The sequence below is a fragment of the Mauremys mutica genome, chromosome 8, assembly GCF_020497125.1.
Source record: "Mauremys mutica isolate MM-2020 ecotype Southern chromosome 8, ASM2049712v1, whole genome shotgun sequence".
NCBI lineage: Eukaryota > Metazoa > Chordata > Testudines > Geoemydidae > Mauremys > Mauremys mutica.
In genome coordinates, this window is record NC_059079.1 from 33,497,719 (window position 1) to 33,518,978 (window position 21,260).

Here is a 21,260-nt window from a genome sequence, read left to right on the forward strand (position 1 = left end):
TCCTTTGTCATCTTTGTAAACTAACAAAGAATATTATGGATTAAACATTATGGATTCATGACTCCAGCTGTGCAACAGGAAAAGTTTATTTCCCATCCTAGTGTTTTCTTTTCAGTGAAAGCACATATCTCTATGGGAAAAGAGGCTTATAATGTTTAAAGACAATATTTCCCCATGGATACATTTTAGAACTGTTTGTCACTTGTCTGGATAGTATGGCTTCATAGGAACCTCACTACTGTGGGGTTATATTGGGGGGACTCAGAGCGATGTCAGAGGTATAGATCTATCTGCATAAACCCACAGGAAGCATAAATGAGACTTTAGAGTGTGAAGTACAGTTACATAAACTGTGTTGTAATGCTAGCTGCAGTAGAGTAGGTAACTAGTTAAATCCGTTTAATGCTTCTATTACAAGTAGGAAATAACACTTCCTAGATTTAAAAAGTAACATTAATGCTCTCAATCCCTAAATTTGACACTTTAAGTAAGTAAATTTCCATGGTATTGGTATTTGGACTCTGACATTTAGATCTACTTGTTTCTGGAGTTTAATCTCTCTATTAATGTCACATCATAATACAAAATAGGACTAGCCTCTGTTGTACAACTGAAGTCTAATGACAGTACTAACAATTTAGTAACTCCAGTATGGCAAATAAGTCAGGAAAAGAAAAAATAATCTGTGTTCTCCTTAAACTAAAGTGAAAGATCTATGTCTTACATGTTTCTAAGACTCTTTTTCCATGGGATAAAAGCACTATTTAGCATAAGATTTTCTAGATCAAATGTTAAAGGATATTACTAATTTAATAGATTGGGCACTGCATCTAATCATTAGTTCCAACTTATGCTTTATAATATACAAGAAAGTCTATTTTGTGGAGGTTTGGGGGGATGCAATTTCTGTTACATGTTTGAAATACTTCAATTAAATACTGATGACAGATGACCAGATACCTTCATACAGGGTGGAGGATGCTCATGATGGGGAGTGTCAAACACCTTTAGCACTATTGTCCCCCTTCCTAACCTCGGCAAAGAGCTCTCTACTGAGTCGGGCTTACATGTTAGAAGGGAGGAAATCTCTTACATGGTCCTTCCTCTGGCCCCACAGAGATTTACCTGGGCTACTACTGGTATTTTATCTGCTCCGTGGAGCCATCTCAGTGGTAATCAGAGGGCGTGCCTTGTAGGACAGGTTCATAGGAGCCTCACCAGTGTGGAGTTAGAGTGCGGGACTCACAGCTAGCACAGAGGCCTCCTGCAGCTCTCCATACAACAGTTACACATGAGTAATGTTACTCTTGCAGGTAGTTCCATTGGCTTACATATTCCAGTCACCTAATTTGTAACTGTAATTTTTAACATGTGGTTTAAAACAAAAGATTGATCTGAAGTTATTATCCTGGTCTCATTGGTAAGTATATTCCTTTTTAGGTGCCAAAACAGAAGTACAGAGTTTCAACAAAAACAAACAAAGTTTATGATATTACAGAAAGAAAGGTAAGGTTTCAAGTCTTCCTCTAACATGTATCTAATTTTGTCTTAAGTCTCCTACATTTATTTTTGCAACGGCTTTCTTACCAAACCTTGTTTAATCACCAATATACATTTTGTTATTAGCAAAATGGGTTTTACAGACCTGTAGAGTATAAAATAGATAACCACTCCGTCTCTAGATGCTACCTACCTTTTAAAGGAAAATGCTATATCATGCTTATATTTAAAAGGAACACAGTGCAGACAGTTGCACTCCAACAGAAAGATCTTATTTACATGTTAATTCAAATCTGACAATACTGATATATTGCAGATACATTTGTGAGCAGGTGGCTTTCTCAGCCTCCTCCAAATCAAAGATTACATAGTTTTCATAGGGTCAGAGTTCATCCCCATCATACAGCTGGATTTTTATTGACAAAGAAACTAACAGCATAGCACAAATTCCATCTTAAGCCCACCAAGAGCTTGACTACTCCTAGTGTTCTTTTTTGATTACTCTGCAACTTAGACCCTGTTTCTAGGCAACTGCTCCCTTATGTTAGGTACAGAGTTGATAAACTGTTTGCAGTAGTGAATCCCTTGGCATTTCCCAGCAGGATCTGTGCAGAATAGCACTTCCAGCCTATCATATGGTCTAAGATTTTTCTCTCTTTTCTCTCCATACATAATGTCCATACTGGGTCAGAGCAGTGATCCGTCTAGTCCTGTATCCTGTCTTCTGACAGTGGCCAGTGCCAGATGCATCAGAGGGAATGAATAGAACAGGGCAATTTCAAATGATCCATCCCCTGTCATCCACTCCCAGCTTCTGGCAGTTGGAGGTTGAAGGACACCTGGAGCATAGGGTTGTCTCCCTGATCATCTTGCCTAATAGCCATTGACAGTCTTATTTTCTATGAATTTATCTAATGCTTTTTTGAAGCTAGTTATAATTTTGGCCTTCACTGTATCCCATGGCAATGAGTTCTTCAGGTTGACTGCATTGCGTGAAGAAATTCTTCCTTTTTGTTTTAAACCTGCTGCCCATTAATTTCATTGGGTGACTCCTGGTTCTTGTGTTATATGAAGGGGTAAATAACACTTCCTTATTGACTTTCTCCACACTATTCATAATTTTATAGACCTCTGTCATATCCCCCCTTAGTAGTTTCTTTTTCTCAGATGGACAGTCCCAGTCTTTTAAGCCTTCCTTGCATATCCCTAATCATTTTTGTTGCTCTTCTCTGTACCTTTTCCAATTCTAATATATCTTTTTTTGAGATGGGGGTGGCCAGAACTGCATGCAGTATTCAAGGTGTGGGCATACGCTGGATATATATAGTAACATTATGATATTTTGTTTTATTGTCTATTCCTTTCCTAATTGTTCCTAACACTCTATTAGCTTTTTTGTCTGCTGCTTCACATTGAGTTGATGTTTTCAGAGAATTATCCATGATGATTCCAAGATCTTTCTTGAGTAGTAACAGCTTATTTAAACCCTGTAATTTTGTATGTATAATTGGGATTATGCTTTCCAATGTGCATTATTTTGCGCTTATCAATATATAGTTCATCGGCCATTTTGATGTCCAGTCACCCAGGTTAGTGAGATTCCCTTTGTAAGTCTTTGCAGTCTGCTTTGGACTTAACTATCTTGAGTAATTTTGTATCATCTGCAAATTTAGCCACCTCACTGTTCACACTTTTTTCCGGATCATTTATGAATCTGGTGGCTGCATCTTACAGGAGTGGTCAGATGTTTGGCTGCGTGTGTGTGTTCTTTCTGCGTGCTGTACTGACCCTGGCCAGACAGCCTGTACAACAGGCTCCAATTAAACTGCCCAATAAATCCACAGACTCAGGTCGTAGCGAAGGCCTTGGTTAGGTTTATTGTTAATGAAGCACGGTCCTAATGTCCTGGATCAGCGGTTACAGGTACACTAACACATGTATGCCTGTTGCAATGGATTAGCTCAGTTAATGGTGGGACTTTCCATTATCCCCTAGGCCAGCCAAAGACACTCCCTCTGAGATAACTTATTTGTATCTGTGTATTAAAATTTATGTATTATCCTTGATGGATTTGGGTGCCACCCATTACCGTATACATATTGGTTCGATCAAAACATCTCTATCCATCATGCTGTCATCCTGACCTTATCTTTAGGATGGGTCAGTGTGCCCCTGTTCTCTTTGGGGAATGTGTTTGGTATCGGGGTGTTCTGGTACTAGGGTTGCCAGGTGTACAGTTTTCGACTGGAACGCCTGGTCGAAAAGGGACCGTGGCAGCTTCGGTCAGCACCACTGACTGGGCCGTTAAAAGTCCAGTCGACGGCACAGCAGGGCTAAGGCAGGTTTCCTGCCTGCCGCGGCTCTGCGCATCTCCTGGAAATAGCAGCATGTCCCCCCTCTGGCTCCTACACATAGGGGCAGACAGGGGGCTCCGCACGCTGTACCTGCCCCCAGTGCCGGCTCTGAAGCTCCCATTGGCCGGGAACTGCGGACAGGGCAGCGCGCAGAGCCACCTAGCCATGCCTCCATGTAGGAGCCAGAGGGAGGATATGCCTCTGCTTCCAGGAGCTGCTTGAGATAAGCACCGCCCAGAGCCTGCACCCTTGACCCCCTCCCGCACCTGCTCCACCCCGATCCCCCTCTGAACCTCAGCCCCAGCCTGGAGCACCCTCCTACACCCTAAAGCCCCCAACCCCACCCGGAGCCCACACCTCCAGCTGGAGCCCTCATCCCCTCCCGCAACCCAACCTCCTGAGCCAGCCCAGTGAAAATGAGTGAGTAAGAGTGGGGAGAGCGAGCGACTGGGGGGAGGGGGAAAGGATGGAATGGGGGGGGCAGGACCTTGGAGGAGGGGCGGGGCAAGGGTGTTTGGTTTTGTGTGAGTAGAAAGTTGGCAACCCTATTTGGTACCATCTTTCTGGAATGTGTTTGCTTATATATTTTTATGCCTAACACACGTAGGAATGTATGTTTTTGCAGTATCAGCCATGTTCTTGCCAGATTCTGTGAGCAGGGGCTGCCTCTTGCTCACAATTTAACTTCGCTTTATATTAGCAAGTTTTAACCATTACTTTAGCTCAGGCCTTTGATACAAGGGCTTATATTTCGCGCTCTCTTCCTACTACAACAGGAAGCACTAACCACCTTGTAGAACCAGGTCCATTCACTGCTTAAACTGTTCTTCCATCTGCCTTTTAAAAATCTTTAGTATTTTATTTAATTCCTCAATCTTATACCTTTATGGGGATGGGGAAGTGTTGTGGTGCAGAGGAAAATAAAGTGGCAGGAATTGCAGGTATAATCTTATATTCTGCATTCTTTGAACTTCATGTTTTGAGATACGGAGCAGAGGATGAGATCCACAAATCCAGCATTTGTTCTTCACAGAGTTGTGAATTGTCAGTTCTCTTTTAGATAGCATTCCTTTTACTTCTATAAAGAGTGCTCAATTTAGCATAACATCGCTGGCCAATTGCTCGCTCAAAGTTCAACACTGGCAAGATTACAAATAAAAAAGCCACTTTTGCATGTGAATTGTACTGCCTATCTGTAAACTGTGCAGTACGTTCTTGGAGGCAAGGATCATGCTTTCCTCTATGTTTTGTAGAGGTCTGACTTTTCTGTGTATTGTCAAGGACAATGTTGGTGCTTAATATGTAAAAAAAAGTGCAAGGAGAAGACCTATAAAGTTGCAAGGGCTTGGTTGGGGGAGCATGTTTTTGTTTTGAGGTTTTTTGCATGATGGATAATTTGGCAAGGCACTTGTTTTAGTTTGGTAGAAGCCTTTACTGGTGATAGGCTCTTTAAACATGTGCATTCTACTATCTACGTTCTTAATAATGTAAATTAAGATTATCCATTTAAACCAAAATAAAGATGCTTTAATATCATATTTTTCCAGTGTTTTTGCAGCAATTTTTGTTACAGAGCATCTAAATATTTTGAAGCTCAGATTCCTAAAAGTCCAGTGTGGATGCGAGAAGAAGAAAGGTAATTTGATCGCTTGTTCTTTTTGTTTGTTCTATTTGAGTTCAGGTACAGTACAACTAGGTGTGAGACAATAATAAATGGTTATACTGAAACTGAAGAAAATCTAAAACTATAAAAGGCTAATGAGGTGTGTGTTATAAAAGTTGTATATGTAATCAAGATGGTAATTTTACCGTATTGACATTACTGGCAATATAAATGCCAGTTAACAAAATTGTTCAGAATCTGATCTGGAGAGGTCCTGAGAAACTACTATTCCTATTAACTTCAAAAAGTCCTTCTTAAGATTGGAATAGGCATTTTTATAAAATATACTAAAGATAGGATTAATTCATTTTATCCTATTACAAGAGTTGTTCTAATCTTAACATAGCACTGACACTGGATTTGAAGTCAGACCTTAAAAAATGTGCATCAGAAAACAGAATATAGAACTACAACAAATAGCAGTACTACATCTTAGGCAAAATCCTAGTTTCACATTCTTTTAAGCAATAGCTATGGGGGAAAAAGGCAGCATGCATTTTGGAAGTGTGTAATTTTGTCATTTCTCTTGGTAAATTGTCTGCTTGGGTAAGTAGGGAAATAAGTACTTGAAATTAACCAACCAAACCACTGGATGTCACCATTTCACAGTACAAATACCTGCCTGGAGAAAGGTCATACTCGTTTATCTAACTTGCTTCAACAATATTCTCTGACAGAGTGCTTTCCAGAATCTCCTGTATTTAGCTCTAGTTCTAAATGGGGGAAAAAAAGCTAAAACTAAATTTTGAGACTGACCAGGTTTGCTAAGAATTGCCTAGACTGTAAGCTCCTCAGCACTGGGGCTGTCTCATTACTAGCACTCTGTTGATGTTATATAAAAATAATTAGATGTAAACATGCAAAGACTCTCTGAAATCCTTTCAAGAGCAAAGAATAAAGTTATCTCATTGAAAACCTGCAAATGGAGAATTTTGCGTAATACTGCAATATAAATAATAAATCGTATTTTTGACATGTTTTATTGTCATCTTGAGATTTCAGACTTAAAACATTGAGATGAATGGAACAGTTCATATCCATCAGAGCTATTGTTTCAGGCTGTCTGTGGACTGAAGACAGCACTGCATTGGTTTTCATTTGGTTCATGTTTAGAAGGTTTCCTTGCAGCCATAGGAGCTAGAAACAATTTTAAAAATAAATATCCAAAGCAGTGGTTGTCAACCTGGGGTTTGTGTACCCCTGGGGGTACGCAGAGGTCTTCCAGGGGGTACGTTAACTCATCTAGACATTTACCTAGTTTTACAACAGGCTACATAAAAAGCACTAGTGAAGTCAGTACAAATTAAAATTTCATACAGACAATGACTTGTTTATACTGCTCTATATACTATACACTGAAATGTAAGTATATTTATATTCCAGTTGATTTATTTTATAGTTGTATGGTAAAAATGAGAAAGTAAAAAAATTTTCAGTAATAGAATGCTGTGACACTTTTGTCTGACTTTGTAAGCAAGTAGTTTTTAAGTGAGGTGAAACTTCGGGGTTCACAAGACAAATCAGACTCACTTCTGAAAGGGGTACAGTAGTGTGGAAAGATAGAGAGCCACTCTTGTAGAGCACTGTTGGTGCTGCAAACAAATAAAAAAGCAAGCTAATTTTAAGTCCCAATAGACATTTTTTGGGAGGGAGGAGATCCATTGGACACTTTTTAAATGGGCAGGAATTGTCAGGGTGTCTTTCTAAAAGCAATATTAAATTTTCCTTTTGGTTTGTAACAGAAATGTATTTCTAAATATACTGGATATATTGACTGCTAAACTTTATTTTAAATCAGCAGTGGGTTAGAATTAGGACTGTTGAATTATCGCAGTTAACTCACGCAATTAACTAAAAAAATTTAATAATGATTTAAAAAAATTAATCGCAATTAATTGCACTGTTAAATAATAGAATACCAACTGAAATTTATGAAATATTTTGGATGTTTTTCTACATTTTCACGTATCTCTATTTCAATTACAACACAGAATACAAAGTGTACAGTTATTTTTTATTACAAATATTTGCACTGTAAAAATAATAAAAGAAATAGTATTTTTCAATTCATCTCATACAAATACTGTAGTGCAGTCTCTTTTTTTGTTACATAACTGCACTCAAAAACAAAACAATGTAAAACTTTAGAGCCTACAAGTCCACTCAGTCCTACTTCTTGTTCAGTCAGTCACTAAGAGAAATAAGTTTGTTTACATTTATGGGAAATAATGCTGCCCACTTCTTAATTACAATGTCATCTGAAAGTGAGAACAGGCATTCACATGGCACTATTGTAGCTGGAGTCACAAGATATTTATGTGCCAGATGCATGAAGAGGCATATGAATCTATAGCGCTTCGGCCATAGTTCCAGAGGACATGCTTCCATGCTGATGACGCTTGTTAAAAAAAATAATTCATTAATTAAATTTGTGACTGAACTCCTTGTGAGAGAATTGTGTCTCTCCTGCTCTGTTTTACCCGCATTCTGCTATATATTTCATTTTATAGCAGTCTCGGGTGATGACCCAGCACATGTTGTTCATTTTAAGAACACTTTCACCTCAAATTTGACAAAATGCAAAGAAGATACAAATATGAAATTGGTAAAGATAGCTACAGCACCCGACCTAAGATTTAAAAATATGAAGTGCCTTCTAAAATCTGAGAGGGACGACGTATGGAGCATGCTTTCAGAAGTCTTAAAAGAGCAACACTCTGATGCAGAAACTGCAGAACCCAAACTACCAAAAAAGAAAATCAACATTCTGCTGATGGCCTCTCACTCATGATGATGAACATGAACATGCATTGGTCTACAGTGCTTTGGATGGTTATCAAGCAGAACCCGTCATCACCATGGATGCATGTCCCCTGGAATGGTGGTTGAAGCATGAAGGAACTTATGAATCTTTAGTGCATCCAGCACGTAAATATCTTGCGACACTAGCTACAATAGTGCCATGCAAACGCCTGTTCTCACTTTCAGGTGACATTGCAATTAAGAAGCATGCAGCATTGTCTTCTGCAAATGTAAGAAAACATGTTAGTCTGAATGATTGGCTGAACCAGAAGTAGGACTGAGTGGACTTGTAGGCTCTAAAGTTTTACATTATTTTGTTTTTGAATGCAGGGTTTTTTGTACATAATTGTACATTTGTAAGTTCAACTTTCATGATAAAGAGATTGCACTACAGTACTTGTATTAGGTGAATTGAAAAATACACCTCTACCTCGATATAACGCTGTCCTTGGGAGCCAAAAAATCTTACCGTGTTATAGGTGAAACCGTGTTATATTGAACTTGCTTTGATCCACTGGAGTTCGCAGCCCCACTCCCCCGGAGCACTGCTTTACCACGTTATATCCAAATTCGTGTTAAATCGGGTGGCGTTATATCAAGGTAGCCGTGACCTATTTCTTTTGTTTTTTACGGTGCAAATATTTGGAATAAAAAATAAAGTGAGCACTGTACACTTTGTATTCTGTGTTGTAATTGAAATCAATATATTTGAAAATGTAGAAAACATTCAGAAATATTTAAATGGTATTCTATTATTGTTTAACAGTGTGATTAATCACGATTAATGTTTTTAATCGCTTGACACCCCTAGTTAGAATACACGGTGGTTTAAAAATGAGTTTTTCGGGGGGTATCATAAAAACTTCCCCTAATCATGATTGTGGAAATCCTATTCAAAATTGCTTATGGTAGGTTCCTGCAAACACTTACATGAGTAAAGTTGCTTGTGTGTGTGCGTAGCACTCTTTGAGTTCTTTGGGAAGAATAAAGTTAGTTACCCGCTTAAATGTTTGCAGGGATCAGCCCTAATGCTGCATATAAAAGCTCCAGTTGTTCATTTTTCAGTATCAGTCAGTGGGAAACTGTTCCAAAAAGATGTTTCAAAAATATCTGTTACTGTGTCACCTTTAAAATTCCTTTTTATTAAATCCTTAATCTTTTTTTCTTTTTGGCAGACCACCAGATATAGAACTGCTGAAGGAGGGGCAAAGGTACAGCTGAATCAATTATTCTTGCATTTAACGTATTCAGAGTTGGAAAGGGAAGCCTTTGATTTCCTGTTTTGCTGCAATATATAATGTACCATTATTGCAGACCACACAAAGAATATTTGCCTTGTTTAGCTTTTTCCTTTGTGATGCTAAAAAAGAGTATTTGATCTGTATGATTTAGTGTACAGCTGCTCGTAGCCTGTAACTCTTAATTGAAGCTGTTGAAACCCGACACAAACGCAATGTTTGTACTCTGCATATTTTGTACCATCGATTCTTTATAAACTAAATGGTACCAATTATATGTGTTGAAAGCTTCTGTGAGTCTTAATATAAAACATTTATATCTGAAAAATATAAATCCTACCACTCTTTGTTTGCTTCCACCTCTTTGTCAGTTCTGTAAATTGTGATTTTTTTTTTCATGTTTTCCTCTACAGCATTTGGCCATTAGGGGGCAAACTCGCATATTCCTGCAGAAACAAGTAATCTACTATCCCCTTGTTCTTAATCAGCATACTGTATTTTATTCATCTAATGGAAAAATGTGGCTTAAAATGCCAGTGTTCACTCTAGAATTTTAAGATGCTAAAATTTGGCAGCATAAGTCTGACCTTACTCTCTTTTTTTCTTCTAAATTTTGTCAAAGCAAATATTTTTTTTCTTTTCCTCCCTACCCCTCATTTGCAACATAAGATGTCTGCTGTATAGTATCTGCAGTAGTCATCTTGATTACTAAACACTAAAACTCCTTTACATTTGAAATTTTTTTCTTAGAAAACAAATCTTATTTAAGCAGCAAAGAATCCTGTGGCACCTTATAGACTAACAGACGTTTTGCAGCATGAGCTTTCGTGGGTGAATACCCACTTCTTCAGATGCAAGATCTTATTTAGATCTCTTAGTAAGGGTCTAATTCTTAATGTTAAATAAAATAATACACCGTTGCTAGAACAAAATTATTTGTTCATTCTTAAAAAAGATGCTATTCAAAATCATCTAGTTTGCAAATGCTATTATAACTGAAGTCTATGATGTGTTTTAATGATAGTCTATTTCTTCTGTAACAGTGGCCAGTCTGGGGAAGAAGTAAAACTACATGATGAAGTCATTAAAGTCTCAGATATTGAAAATCCTAAGACATCAGCAAGCCAGTGTGACTCTGGTTCCCATGGCACATACAGTGACAGCAGCAGTGATACTGAACAAGAATTTGTTTCCTCTATTCTACCAGAAAATCGATCAAATGCAACCAGTCTGGTGCAACCATTGCACAAAAAAAGTGTACTCAAAAAGAAGCCTGGTCAAAATATAAACTCCATGCATAGAGATGGAGACCATAGAGTGATAAATGTCACCGAACAATTAAGTGAGTGCAAATTAGATATCCAGGAAAAAAAGAGTTCTTGTTCTGTTACTGGCATTTCTTCAGACACTATTATATTGGAAAACTTAAAAAATCCAGAAAACTATGAAAGTAGGTCTAATGGTTCACAAGTAGTTTTGCTAGGTGTGAGCAAAAAGGGGGCAGAACAACTCAAAAAAATACTTGCTAAATCAAAGCAGCATATCAAACCTGAAATGAGTGCACCAGTTGATTCCCATACCTCTACACGTAATGTGTTAGATGTGCTTAAGCAGACTTTTATTGAATGGAGGACTGAAGACACTTACAAGTTTCTCTGTGGTTCCAGCTATGCTACTGTACACTTACCAGAACACACATCCACTGTCAACTGTGAGAAAGAAGAACTTGATGAGGATGACTTAGAAACAGCAGATGACCTTAATGATGCTGCTGCTGCTACAAGGGAATCTAAAAACAGTTTGAACCAGTCTTTGCCTTTTGGGGGCACAGGTGCAACAGTTAAACCTTTGCCTAGCTATGAACAACTAAAAGAAGAAACAGAACTATTAGGACTAAGAGTAAAGGAATTCTATAAAGGAAAATGCCTCTTGACTGAAGAAGCAACAACACAGGTGGAAGGAGCGGAGCATCCTAGCAGTGTTAAAGTAAGAATCCTGAAAAACTGGACTGTTTAGTTCTGTATGTTTATACAGTGCTTAAGTCAATGGGGCACTGACCTATATGGCCTCTAGGTGTTACCACAATATAAATGTAGATAATAATCTAATAGTAAAATTTCAGCATTGTCACCTTCTGTATGTCACTCTGAAGCTAGAATGTGTGAGTCCATGTGATTAGAGAGACAAGCTGGGTGAAGTCATATCTTTTATTGGACCAACTTCTGTTTTAGCCAAGAGCTCTTCTTCAGGTCTGGGAAAGGTACTCCAAGCGTCACAATTAATTCCAAGGTGGAACAGATTGTTTGGCATAAGTAGTTAGCACATATTCTAATCTGAAGGATCATTCAAGGTAGAGTGGCCCATTTTGTCCTGCAGTCATAGGACAAAAAGGAGGGGTTAGTGTGTTACAGATGGTTGTAATAAGCCATAAATCCAGTGTCTCTGTTGAATCCATTTTTTTTAGTGTCTAGCAGAGTTATGAATTTAACCTCCCAGGCACGGCAGCGTGAAGCAATGGAAACAGTTACAAGCATGTCTGAGAGCTCTTTTTCTCTAGAATATCACCAGTTTCAGTCATCACTGGGATTTGCAGTCTGTTCCCATATGTACTGGTAAATGGAGGCACGTGACTTTACAACTTAAACCTGTGCGACAGAACGGGCTTTCAGCTAATAATAACAATAATTAAGGATGGCCAGCTCCTGAGCAATTACCTAGGTTTTGGCTAGCTAAAATAATGAATTCTTATGTTCAGTTTCAACAGCTTCTTGTTAAGTTACAGAATGTCATGGACTAATCAGCTGTTTAAGTGTGCTTTAACCTTGTATAAAGCACAGAAAGGAAGCACTGCTAAACTGAACTAATGTAAGAATGTTAAAGGTTAAATTAATTCTATCTGGCCATTGTGCAGATGCATAAAGGGAAGAAAGGATGGAAGGAGTCTTTTCCTCCACCCTTCCTCTGTGGCCTCTGCATGAGGGCCAAACACAACCAACATCCCTGCTCTCAGAGTACTGGAGCAAATGCTTCCCTCAGAATCGCAGAGACTTCCCAGTCTTTCAGATTTCAAATATTGCAAGGAAACATATAGCTTTGGGAACTTTTTCACTTTCTGGGCATTAAGTCATCATGTTTCAGAGCTTTGCATCTCTTCCTGTCTGTCTTTTGGTAGGAGGATTTATAGACACAAAGAGATGCAAAACTGTATGAGGTTTCACCTCTTCCAAGTCGAGTAGGCCAGCTCTAAACATCCAATTCCTTTTGTCTCCATCATATGGAGACAGTACTCTGGGCTGACTAGACTAGGTTACACATTTTGTGTTGGTGTATGTAGTTTTGGGTTTCTTTAAGTTTTAGGAAGTTTTCGATATGAGAAGGAGTAATTTTGCAAAAGCTTATTTTTATTAAATAAAGTAACTGTAGTGTGCTTACATAAGACTCCCCCTGAAAAGTTGTCATTAGTTTTATGACACCCTCCATAATGGCTTTTGAAGAAAGGAAAAAAATAGATTAGGAATATAGGTAGGCCTGGCTTCACATGGGAATCTCAACAAGTAAGCAAATTGTAATTAAGGCCCGATTTAAATAACAGTTCAGTCCTTCAGGAGCTCATACAGTTCCTAACCACTCCTGTCAACTACAACTTCCACTACTCTGAAGCCAGATCATTATTTCTAAAATCTAGCCTTTAGGTTTTGAATATTCTTTCCTTTCATGTATGTAAATACTTATTGCACTTGTGCCATTTTTTTCTGCTCAGAAACAGTAAAATTTAACAATCAATAATTGGCCACAATATTGCTTTGATATGTTGACTGACTTTAAAAAATTGACTTTAAAATTCAAATGTCTACCATGTTTTCATTATGTTTTTGTATTGTAATGTAGGACGACCAGCAGGGTGATCCCATCCTCCCGCTTGTAGATTCCCATGCCCAAATGCAGATTCGAAAGCAGATTGTACTTGAAAAATTGAGAAAAGTGTAAGTATCCCTTCTTTCTCTTTGAGTACTTATGACTAAATTAAGTCTCCAGCCCAAATTAGCTCAGAATGTGTCTGCCCACTCATTAATCAGTGCCACATATATTGAGTACGTTACACAAGTGCTCTGCGATGTCCATTTGCTGCCTATTAAATTCCATCCAGAAATTAAAATATAAGATAAAACCATAAATTCTTTAATGAGCTGGGATTTAGTTGCTTGAGGTATTGTCTCTTTGTGTGTGATACAGCTGTGGTTGTTATTAGTGGACATGCTCAATCTGACAACCTCCTGGGTCATAAAGGAAGGGCCTGCTGGCAAGGCATCTTACAAAAGGAACTTGCCCCTTTCTTAGGTGTGTCAGAGCCCATGTTTGATAAGCTTCTGCTCATGTTGTAAAGCTCATTTCACTCCTTTCGCATGGGGGGGAGTGGGGTTTTCACAGGCTTTTGGGAGTTGTAGGTGTTTATAACTGTGGGGGAATACATTCCAGTGCAATTTATGTATTTTGTGGATTTTAATGTTTGCTATTGCAAATATGCATGGAGCTTAAATAAGGGATAAGTGCTTTCAAGAAGTCAAAATGATCTTGTTGTCTAGATGGAAAACTAACTTCTTTTCCTTATTTAAGAGTTTTCTGATAGACTTAAAAATATGAAGTATTGCTAATAACGTTAACACACTAACTTTTAAAGCTGAACTGGAAAATTTGCTCAATTATAAATGACACTGTTTGAGGCAGGAAAAGTATCGCTATGTCTTGTACGGTATCAAGCATATTGTCACTAAACAGATATGGCCACATCTACACAGAAGAAAGCATAGTTTTGAAAACTGTTACATAGTTCCAGCAAAGTTCTCACTGAATCAGTTTCTTATATAGATGGCTGATGTGATGAGGCTCATGTAATTTTTTTTTTTCCCTGCTTTGTCCCTGCCTCCACTGGCTGTAGGCAGCCAAACTACATTAAAGCCTGTCTAAACTGAATTTTAAAAGTTTCCAAACACTATTCCCTTCTCATCATAGATAGGGCCTTTGTGCACTAAAGAAAAAAGCATACTGCAATTCAAGGTCCTATATACATTGGCACTAAAAATGGCTAAACTAGCAAGGTTTAAAACCATATAAAAATGTCTCCTGCCTAAGCAGTGCAGAAAAGAAACAGTTTAAGGACCATGAATAACAACTTAGTCTAAAACATTATTATTTTTAAATGGCCATGGCTTGTCTGTGTTGCCTAGGCTACCTTGGCATGAGCCCCTCCCCCGCACCCCCTTTAAAAAAAAAAAAAGTTCCATTAGCATTTCTTATCAGAACTGCATTGTAACAAAATTGATGATTGTTAATCAGAGATCCTAAGAAAACTTCCCGGAGTGAACTGCCAGAGTGAATGTCATCACAGACCAAGAGCATGGTTTGAAATAGTTTTATTATATTATAAATCCATGTTCTCATTCCTTCATTAATTTATCACATCTGTCACTTATGCTGAACCTTCTCATACTTCAAGCAAAGGGTGAATTTAATTTGTACTGTCTTTGCGCTCTGTATGTGTGACATGGGCTCTCAGCTACTAATATACCTATATAATAATAGGTATATTCTCTGCACCTAGCTGCTAATTCAGTTGTGTAGTTTCCTCTGACTACTTCTTTTGAACCCAAATAAAATTATGAGAGTAGGAACATTACTCACTTAACAACTAAATGAATTAAACAGCTATGAGCTGGGTGCAAACCTTTAAGGAGAGTACAAATGCCATTTCTCTCTTAAGTAGATATGTTCTAGGTATATTATATCCTCCACTTGGAGACTTAATTAAGAAAATTAAATTATTTCACTGCCAAAGAAATCTAAATATTGCAAATTTGAAATAGTTTTGACACTTAAAATTCCAGTCTTCCATATTGTAAACCTAATTGCTTTTGTAAGAATGCCTTGGCATAACTGACATTGGAAGCTAATTAATGACATAACTTGCTAAGCAGCAAGTATATCAAAAGTCTTATCCTATTATGCTCTTCTCCAATAGCTACTATAAAATGCAGTGACATTGCAGCAATGCCTTCTCTAATAAGTGAATCTGAAGTGTAAACTATATGCCAGAGCTAAAGCTCAAAGAAGTTAATACTAGTCTTTCTAGTGATTTCAGTGAGCTTTGGATAAGGCCCTATTTGAGGAGCAAATGGTTGTGTATAGAAAGAAAGAAAGAAAATAACCTAATATCCTTTTGCTTCCAGATTGCCTGCAGTTTTGGGCCCTCTTCAGATTACGCAAGGTGATGTTTACATGGAACTGAAAAATCTTGTGAAAACTTTCAGGTAAGTGTTGGTCTTTTCAGGGATTTTTCCTGATTGAGTAAATAACATCTAATGTAGACACATGTGAATTAGGATCAAAGGAACCCCAGTGAAGATTTGCCTTGCTTCAGTAGTAGGTCAGTGTAGGTAACATCGTATTCCCTGTGGACTAACAAGGCAGCCCCATCCCCTGCTCCACTGACTGTGCTCGGGTCACTATGAGTATTTTATATATTTTTAAGAAGTAGGCCAGTGGTCTCAGGAGGATGCTGATGAGTCCTTTAAAGATACTATTGCCCTGTCATCTCCTATTAAGCATGGGCTTTTGAGATCTGTCACTTCCTCAGTGCACCCTGCAGCTGGGCTAAATGGGGCTATGGTGTGATTAATGATGGTTGCTGCCAACTCCCTGAGCAGTGAGGAAAGTCAAGCTTGGCCCACTCCTGATTGCAAGGGGGAGGATAGAGAACAGCTAAGAACCATGTTAGTTCCCTATCACAGGGAGCCAGTGATCTTTAATCTCTCCCTATGGCCTCAGTGAGCCTAGGTCCCAGGAGCACTGATGAAGGTGGCAGCACAGACAAAGAGGGTGGTGGTAACTTTTCTAAACACCTACCCACTCTGTGGGTCAGCAGCCAGTTCCTCTTCACTGACACAACACAGACCCAGTACAAGCTCCATGCCCTTGAGCCCCAGCAAGAAGAGGGAGTGATAGCAATTGCTAATTATGAGTGGCCTAGCCATGTTTCAGGACATTGACTTTAGGTGTTAATGTTTTTGCTCTTGGCCGTTCAGTGCAACCCAAGAATTTTTAAAAATGCTTTTCTTGTGGCATTCATATTTTAATGAGTAGAATGTCAGTTCCACTTGAACCCTTAATTTTGGCTAACATCTTCAAAGACCATGTTAGACTAAAGAGCTGTAGCAGGGACTTGTAAAGACAGAAAATGTTTTGGTTTTTTTTATGGTGATGGAGCTGGTACACATGATTTTTTTAAAATTTAATTTCTATTATTGCTGTTTTTTAAAATAAATCCTGATTAACTCCACACTTTCTCCTAGCAACTATGCCAAAAATTTGTAAAGGGTTAGGGAATAGCTTCTTTCATATATGCTAGAGCTGCAGGGGTATACGCCACATACACGAATGACCTGGGTTTACAGAAATGTAGGATTTTTAGTCAGTCTGTAATGCCAAATTCATAATAGTCCCCTTAGTCTGCCTGAGTTATCTGGATTGCTGAAACTAGCATGGATTTTGGTGTACTCCAACCATGGGCCTTTGTAACAGACCCATCACAGTAGTGTCTCAGCACCAAAACAGACTTCTTTCAAAAGCATATCTGAAAGCAATTTTGGACATTAGTTAAAGTTGGCTCTCTATTATTAGGATTTTGACATACAGATTTTACCATCTTCATTATTATTTGTTAGGATCTGTTGCACGATAGCCCAACTGAACTTTTATTGCCAATTTATTGTAAATATGATCTGAATTGCAACCTGCCTGAGGACTCGTCACTGTTATGTTTCATCTTATTTTTTTTTTACTCCTCCTAAATAGATGGAGCAGTATTCCAACCTTTAGTGTTGAAACAAAATAGAATAAAATCTTTCTTATTATTGCATCTGATGTTGCTTGAGTTGTCTTTTGAGTCACTTAATGTTGAGACCTTTTTGCAACACCTTTTGGATAAGGTGTGATTTGAAGGCCATTGGTAGCTAATTGGGAGTTCTTCTAATGTGGAGGATCTTAGGTGAACTCTTTCCTTGGCAGTTGGTTTGTGTTTAATTGCAGTTTGGGGATTGTTTTTCTACATATTGAATTTATTGTAGCACCTAGAGCAATGGGTAGGTGCTTTAGGAACCTAAATAAAGTAAATATTTTGAATTCACATAATTGTTGCTGAGAACAAGATTATAAAATACAAGGTACATAGGGTGGGGCCAAATTCTCCACTTCAGTTATCCGTAGAATCAATTCAACTAAACCTACATTTATTTTTCCTTCATATTGCTCCTAGCAAGAAGGAACAATTCATTGGGCCTTTTCTCCATCTATACCTGGACTTCTGCTTCAGCAGAAGCTGGTGGCAAATACTACCTCATGGACATGAGGATAAAAGCAGTAGTCATTGATGCATAAATCTCCAATCCTGCAAACGCTTATATGCCCAGGCTTAACTTTACTCACATGAGTAGTCTCATTGATTTCAGCATGAATACTCACAAGGGACAGTTAAACCATTTGCTGAAGTACTTGGAAGATTCAGGGCCTTAAGTACCACTTACTATGTAATGGGGTTGAAATGCTGAATAAAATAATGAGTGGGCATCTCTGACAAATAAAAGTTCTCTTTTCTGCTTCGTGTACTGGAAGTACTTCAGGCTGAAAAATTGTTGAAGGCCCATCATAGGGGATAAAACACATGGACATAATATGGGAGAGTTTAGTTAAAGAAGAGTAAAAGAGAATGTGGTGAACTGAGCAACAGCAATTTTCAGCTCCATTGGTTTTTAAAGGAACACTTGCAGTTCAGCCTCTTTTGGGCAGCATTTTATTCAATCACCACTGCTGGGAAGCGCTCTAAAGAGATCTCTGGAGACAGTTCAGAATGGTTATAGTTCTTCCCAAGCAAAGTCCCTCAGTGCCTCTAAGCTTTTGTTACAAAAATTGAGATGTCAAATAACTCTCCAGAGTCTGCCAGGGCACTTTGTTAAAGATCAAGAGAAAATTAGGTATTTACATAGAAATCTAGGGTAAATGACTAAGTGAGTAAATTAGACACACAAAGCGGGTGAGGTAATAACTTTTATTGGACCAACTATTGATAAAACTGATAGATAAATACTTTTTCACCCAATGGACAATCAGCCCATAGAACTCCTTGTCCCAAGATACCACAGAAGACAAGAGCTTAGCAGGATTTTAAAAAAGATTGGACACTTTATACAGATAACAAGAATATCCAGAGTTGTTATAGTATGGACAAAAAGCCAGGAGTTTGGATATAATTACTTATGCACTTCAGTGCATAAACCAGTACCTAATGGGAGTTAGGAAGAAACTTTTCCTAGGGCATGTTATTCGATGATTGTCTATTGCACTTTTCTTATACCTTCATCTGAAACATCTGGTGCTGGCCACATTCTGAGATAGTATACTAGATCTGATTCAGTATGGCAATTCCTCTGTTTCTCAGCACTTCATCTGTAAGTTTCCTTTCAAGGTGACCACCTGCCTCTTTGAGTACGTTCTATCCCTGGGGTGAGCGAGCCCTTATATTGTTAAAAGAGCTTCTTTTCTGAAAATTCTAGATTGATGGGTCTCAGAGCCAAGTTTTGGCCCAAAAGCACTGTGGGTGTGCTTGAACCTTGTCTCCACTTGTTGTGTCCTATTCCTGTTAGAGGCAAGGATCAGGCCATCACACTATTCTTGCCAGAGGGGAATCTGATCAATGATGGATCACTCAGGCAGGAGCTGACATTAATTTAATGAGAAAATGTACCAAAGTAAAACTATAGATGATTGGCATTTTGATGCTAAAATAAATATGGCCTCCTGCACGCATTTGCCTTTTCCTGAGTTTTTTGTTTAACACAATTGTTACCTAAAGTTTGGGCGGCTTTATTGCTCCTGCAACTTCCCATGTCAAAATAAGCTTTTTCTTCTTTGAGTAATTGTTTCTGTGGGTACTCCGCTTCAGGTGTGCATAGACATGTGTGCCTCTGATCAGAAACTTTTGGTAGGAATGTCTGCATGGTCCATGCCTGTGTGCTGTACATTCTTGTGCTCCAATCCGAGGGCATATAAGGCAGGCTGGACCTGCTGTTGCTCCAGTTACTTCTCAACTGCCCAAGGCATGAGACAAAGCACTGCAATATCTGTGAATTAGCGTGGACCCCTAGTCCTAGCTAACTTTCTTCAGCTTATCCTTAAATTTGTATTTTTATTTTACTTTTTACTTACCTTGCACACTTTTTGTGTGGTCTTTTCATTCCCCCCGCCATCTTTTTCACAGTCAGGGTTCTAAAACCTGCCAGACATGTAGAAGGTCTTCTTCCCTTCAGCAACAGTCATTCCAGCTATCCTCACTAACTTTGTGTCAACATGCAAGATCTTCATCAGATTTGAAGGCAGACCCAGGAAACTGAGGAAGGCTAGACTTAAGCTGCTTCCCATGGTGCATTCTGTGCAACCTTCCTCCAACTGAGGGCCCACCAACAGCCCTAACTCAATATATAGGGTCAGCCAACCAACGCTGTCCTTCAACTTCTACGGCTTTGTCTCTGTTGGGTAAGAATCATGGCCAGCTCCAGAGACTAGCTCAAAGGGCTCAAAAAAGAAGAGACCTAAGTCCATTGATAGAGAGGAGTTGAAGAAAGGGGGTACTTTACCTCAGAAATCTACAATGAGATCCCATGTCAGGTACAGTCAAGGCTCCTAGACTCTCCTGTATTGCGCTTCCTGCACCAACTAAAAAGACTTCTAGTGCTACTTGGACTGAAAAGTTTCTTGATACACAGCCCTACCTGGTACTGATGGAAGTACCTGGTTCAGAACCAGCCAGGCAAAAGAACTCTGGCACCTCAAAGAGATCAGTACTGGCACCAGCTGCCCCAGTCCCTGCCCCTCCGGCAGGGCACAATTACCAAGGGCATTCCGATCACGACCCTTTCCATCTTCGATACTAGTGGCTTCAGCTACAGTGGACTTGGCTCTCCAGTGTCCTGCCTCCCCTATACTGAGCAGATTCCTGTTCCTGAAAAATCTCCTAATCTCTGAGGAGCCCAGGTCTCCCCTACTAATGGTACCGAAGAAAAACACTCCTCCAGAGCAGTCTCTGGTACCAATGAGATCAGCTCCCACCTTCAATAGAGGGGAAGACTCCTCTTCTGACTCCAGAAATCTCAGGGTTTCACCACCTGCTCGTTCAGAAGTCTATTCTGAAAGAATTTCATCAGGACCCAGGCACATGCAAGCCCCTCAACAGCCCTCTTGGTATAACCACCCTTAGGGTCCAATACCCTTCCCCTATGCCCATCTCAGGGGCTCTTCTGGAATCCCTGGGCCACATATGGGGAGACCAGTCCTATAGAGCACAACTTCTCAATAGGGCCACGAGGAGAGAGAGCCACACTGTTTCTCAGTACCCTCTTCACTTGTCCTCTTGTCAGGAGGAACCCTTTGTGGAGCAAGAACGGAGGGCTGATTGGGAAGCTACAGCACCCACAAATAAATCTTCCTCTTCTCCAGATGGAGCTGTAATGCCGCTTTCCCCCTCTCCTGTGCAGATGACTTCAAACCTTTTCAAGACTTCATGAAAAGAATAGTTGAGTCTCTGCAAACCCCTCTGGAAGAGGTGCAGATTGGTGAGAAAAACCATCTTGAACAAAGCCTGTACTTTGCTAGTTTTAG

General features: G+C 39.1%; 1 protein-coding gene across 3 annotated transcripts in view; it reads left to right on the forward strand.

The window, feature by feature from the left end:
• Nucleotides 1-21,260, forward strand: part of RPAP2 (RNA polymerase II associated protein 2) — a 64,256-nt gene that overhangs the window by 6,864 nt on the left and 36,132 nt on the right. For 2 of the 3 annotated variants that reach the window (XM_045028617.1, XM_045028615.1), the window contains exons 5-11: nucleotides 1,441-1,506; nucleotides 5,402-5,490; nucleotides 9,495-9,530; nucleotides 9,971-10,015; nucleotides 10,601-11,543; nucleotides 13,446-13,540; nucleotides 15,782-15,862. In XM_045028617.1, the coding sequence (XP_044884552.1) occupies nucleotides 1,441-1,506; nucleotides 5,402-5,490; nucleotides 9,495-9,530; nucleotides 9,971-10,015; nucleotides 10,601-11,543; nucleotides 13,446-13,540; nucleotides 15,782-15,862 (1,355 nt within the window). The remainder of the gene's footprint in view (nucleotides 1-1,440; nucleotides 1,507-5,401; nucleotides 5,491-9,494; nucleotides 9,531-9,970; nucleotides 10,016-10,600; nucleotides 11,544-13,445; nucleotides 13,541-15,781; nucleotides 15,863-21,260) is intronic. The other variant, XM_045028616.1, reaches the window with a different exon arrangement.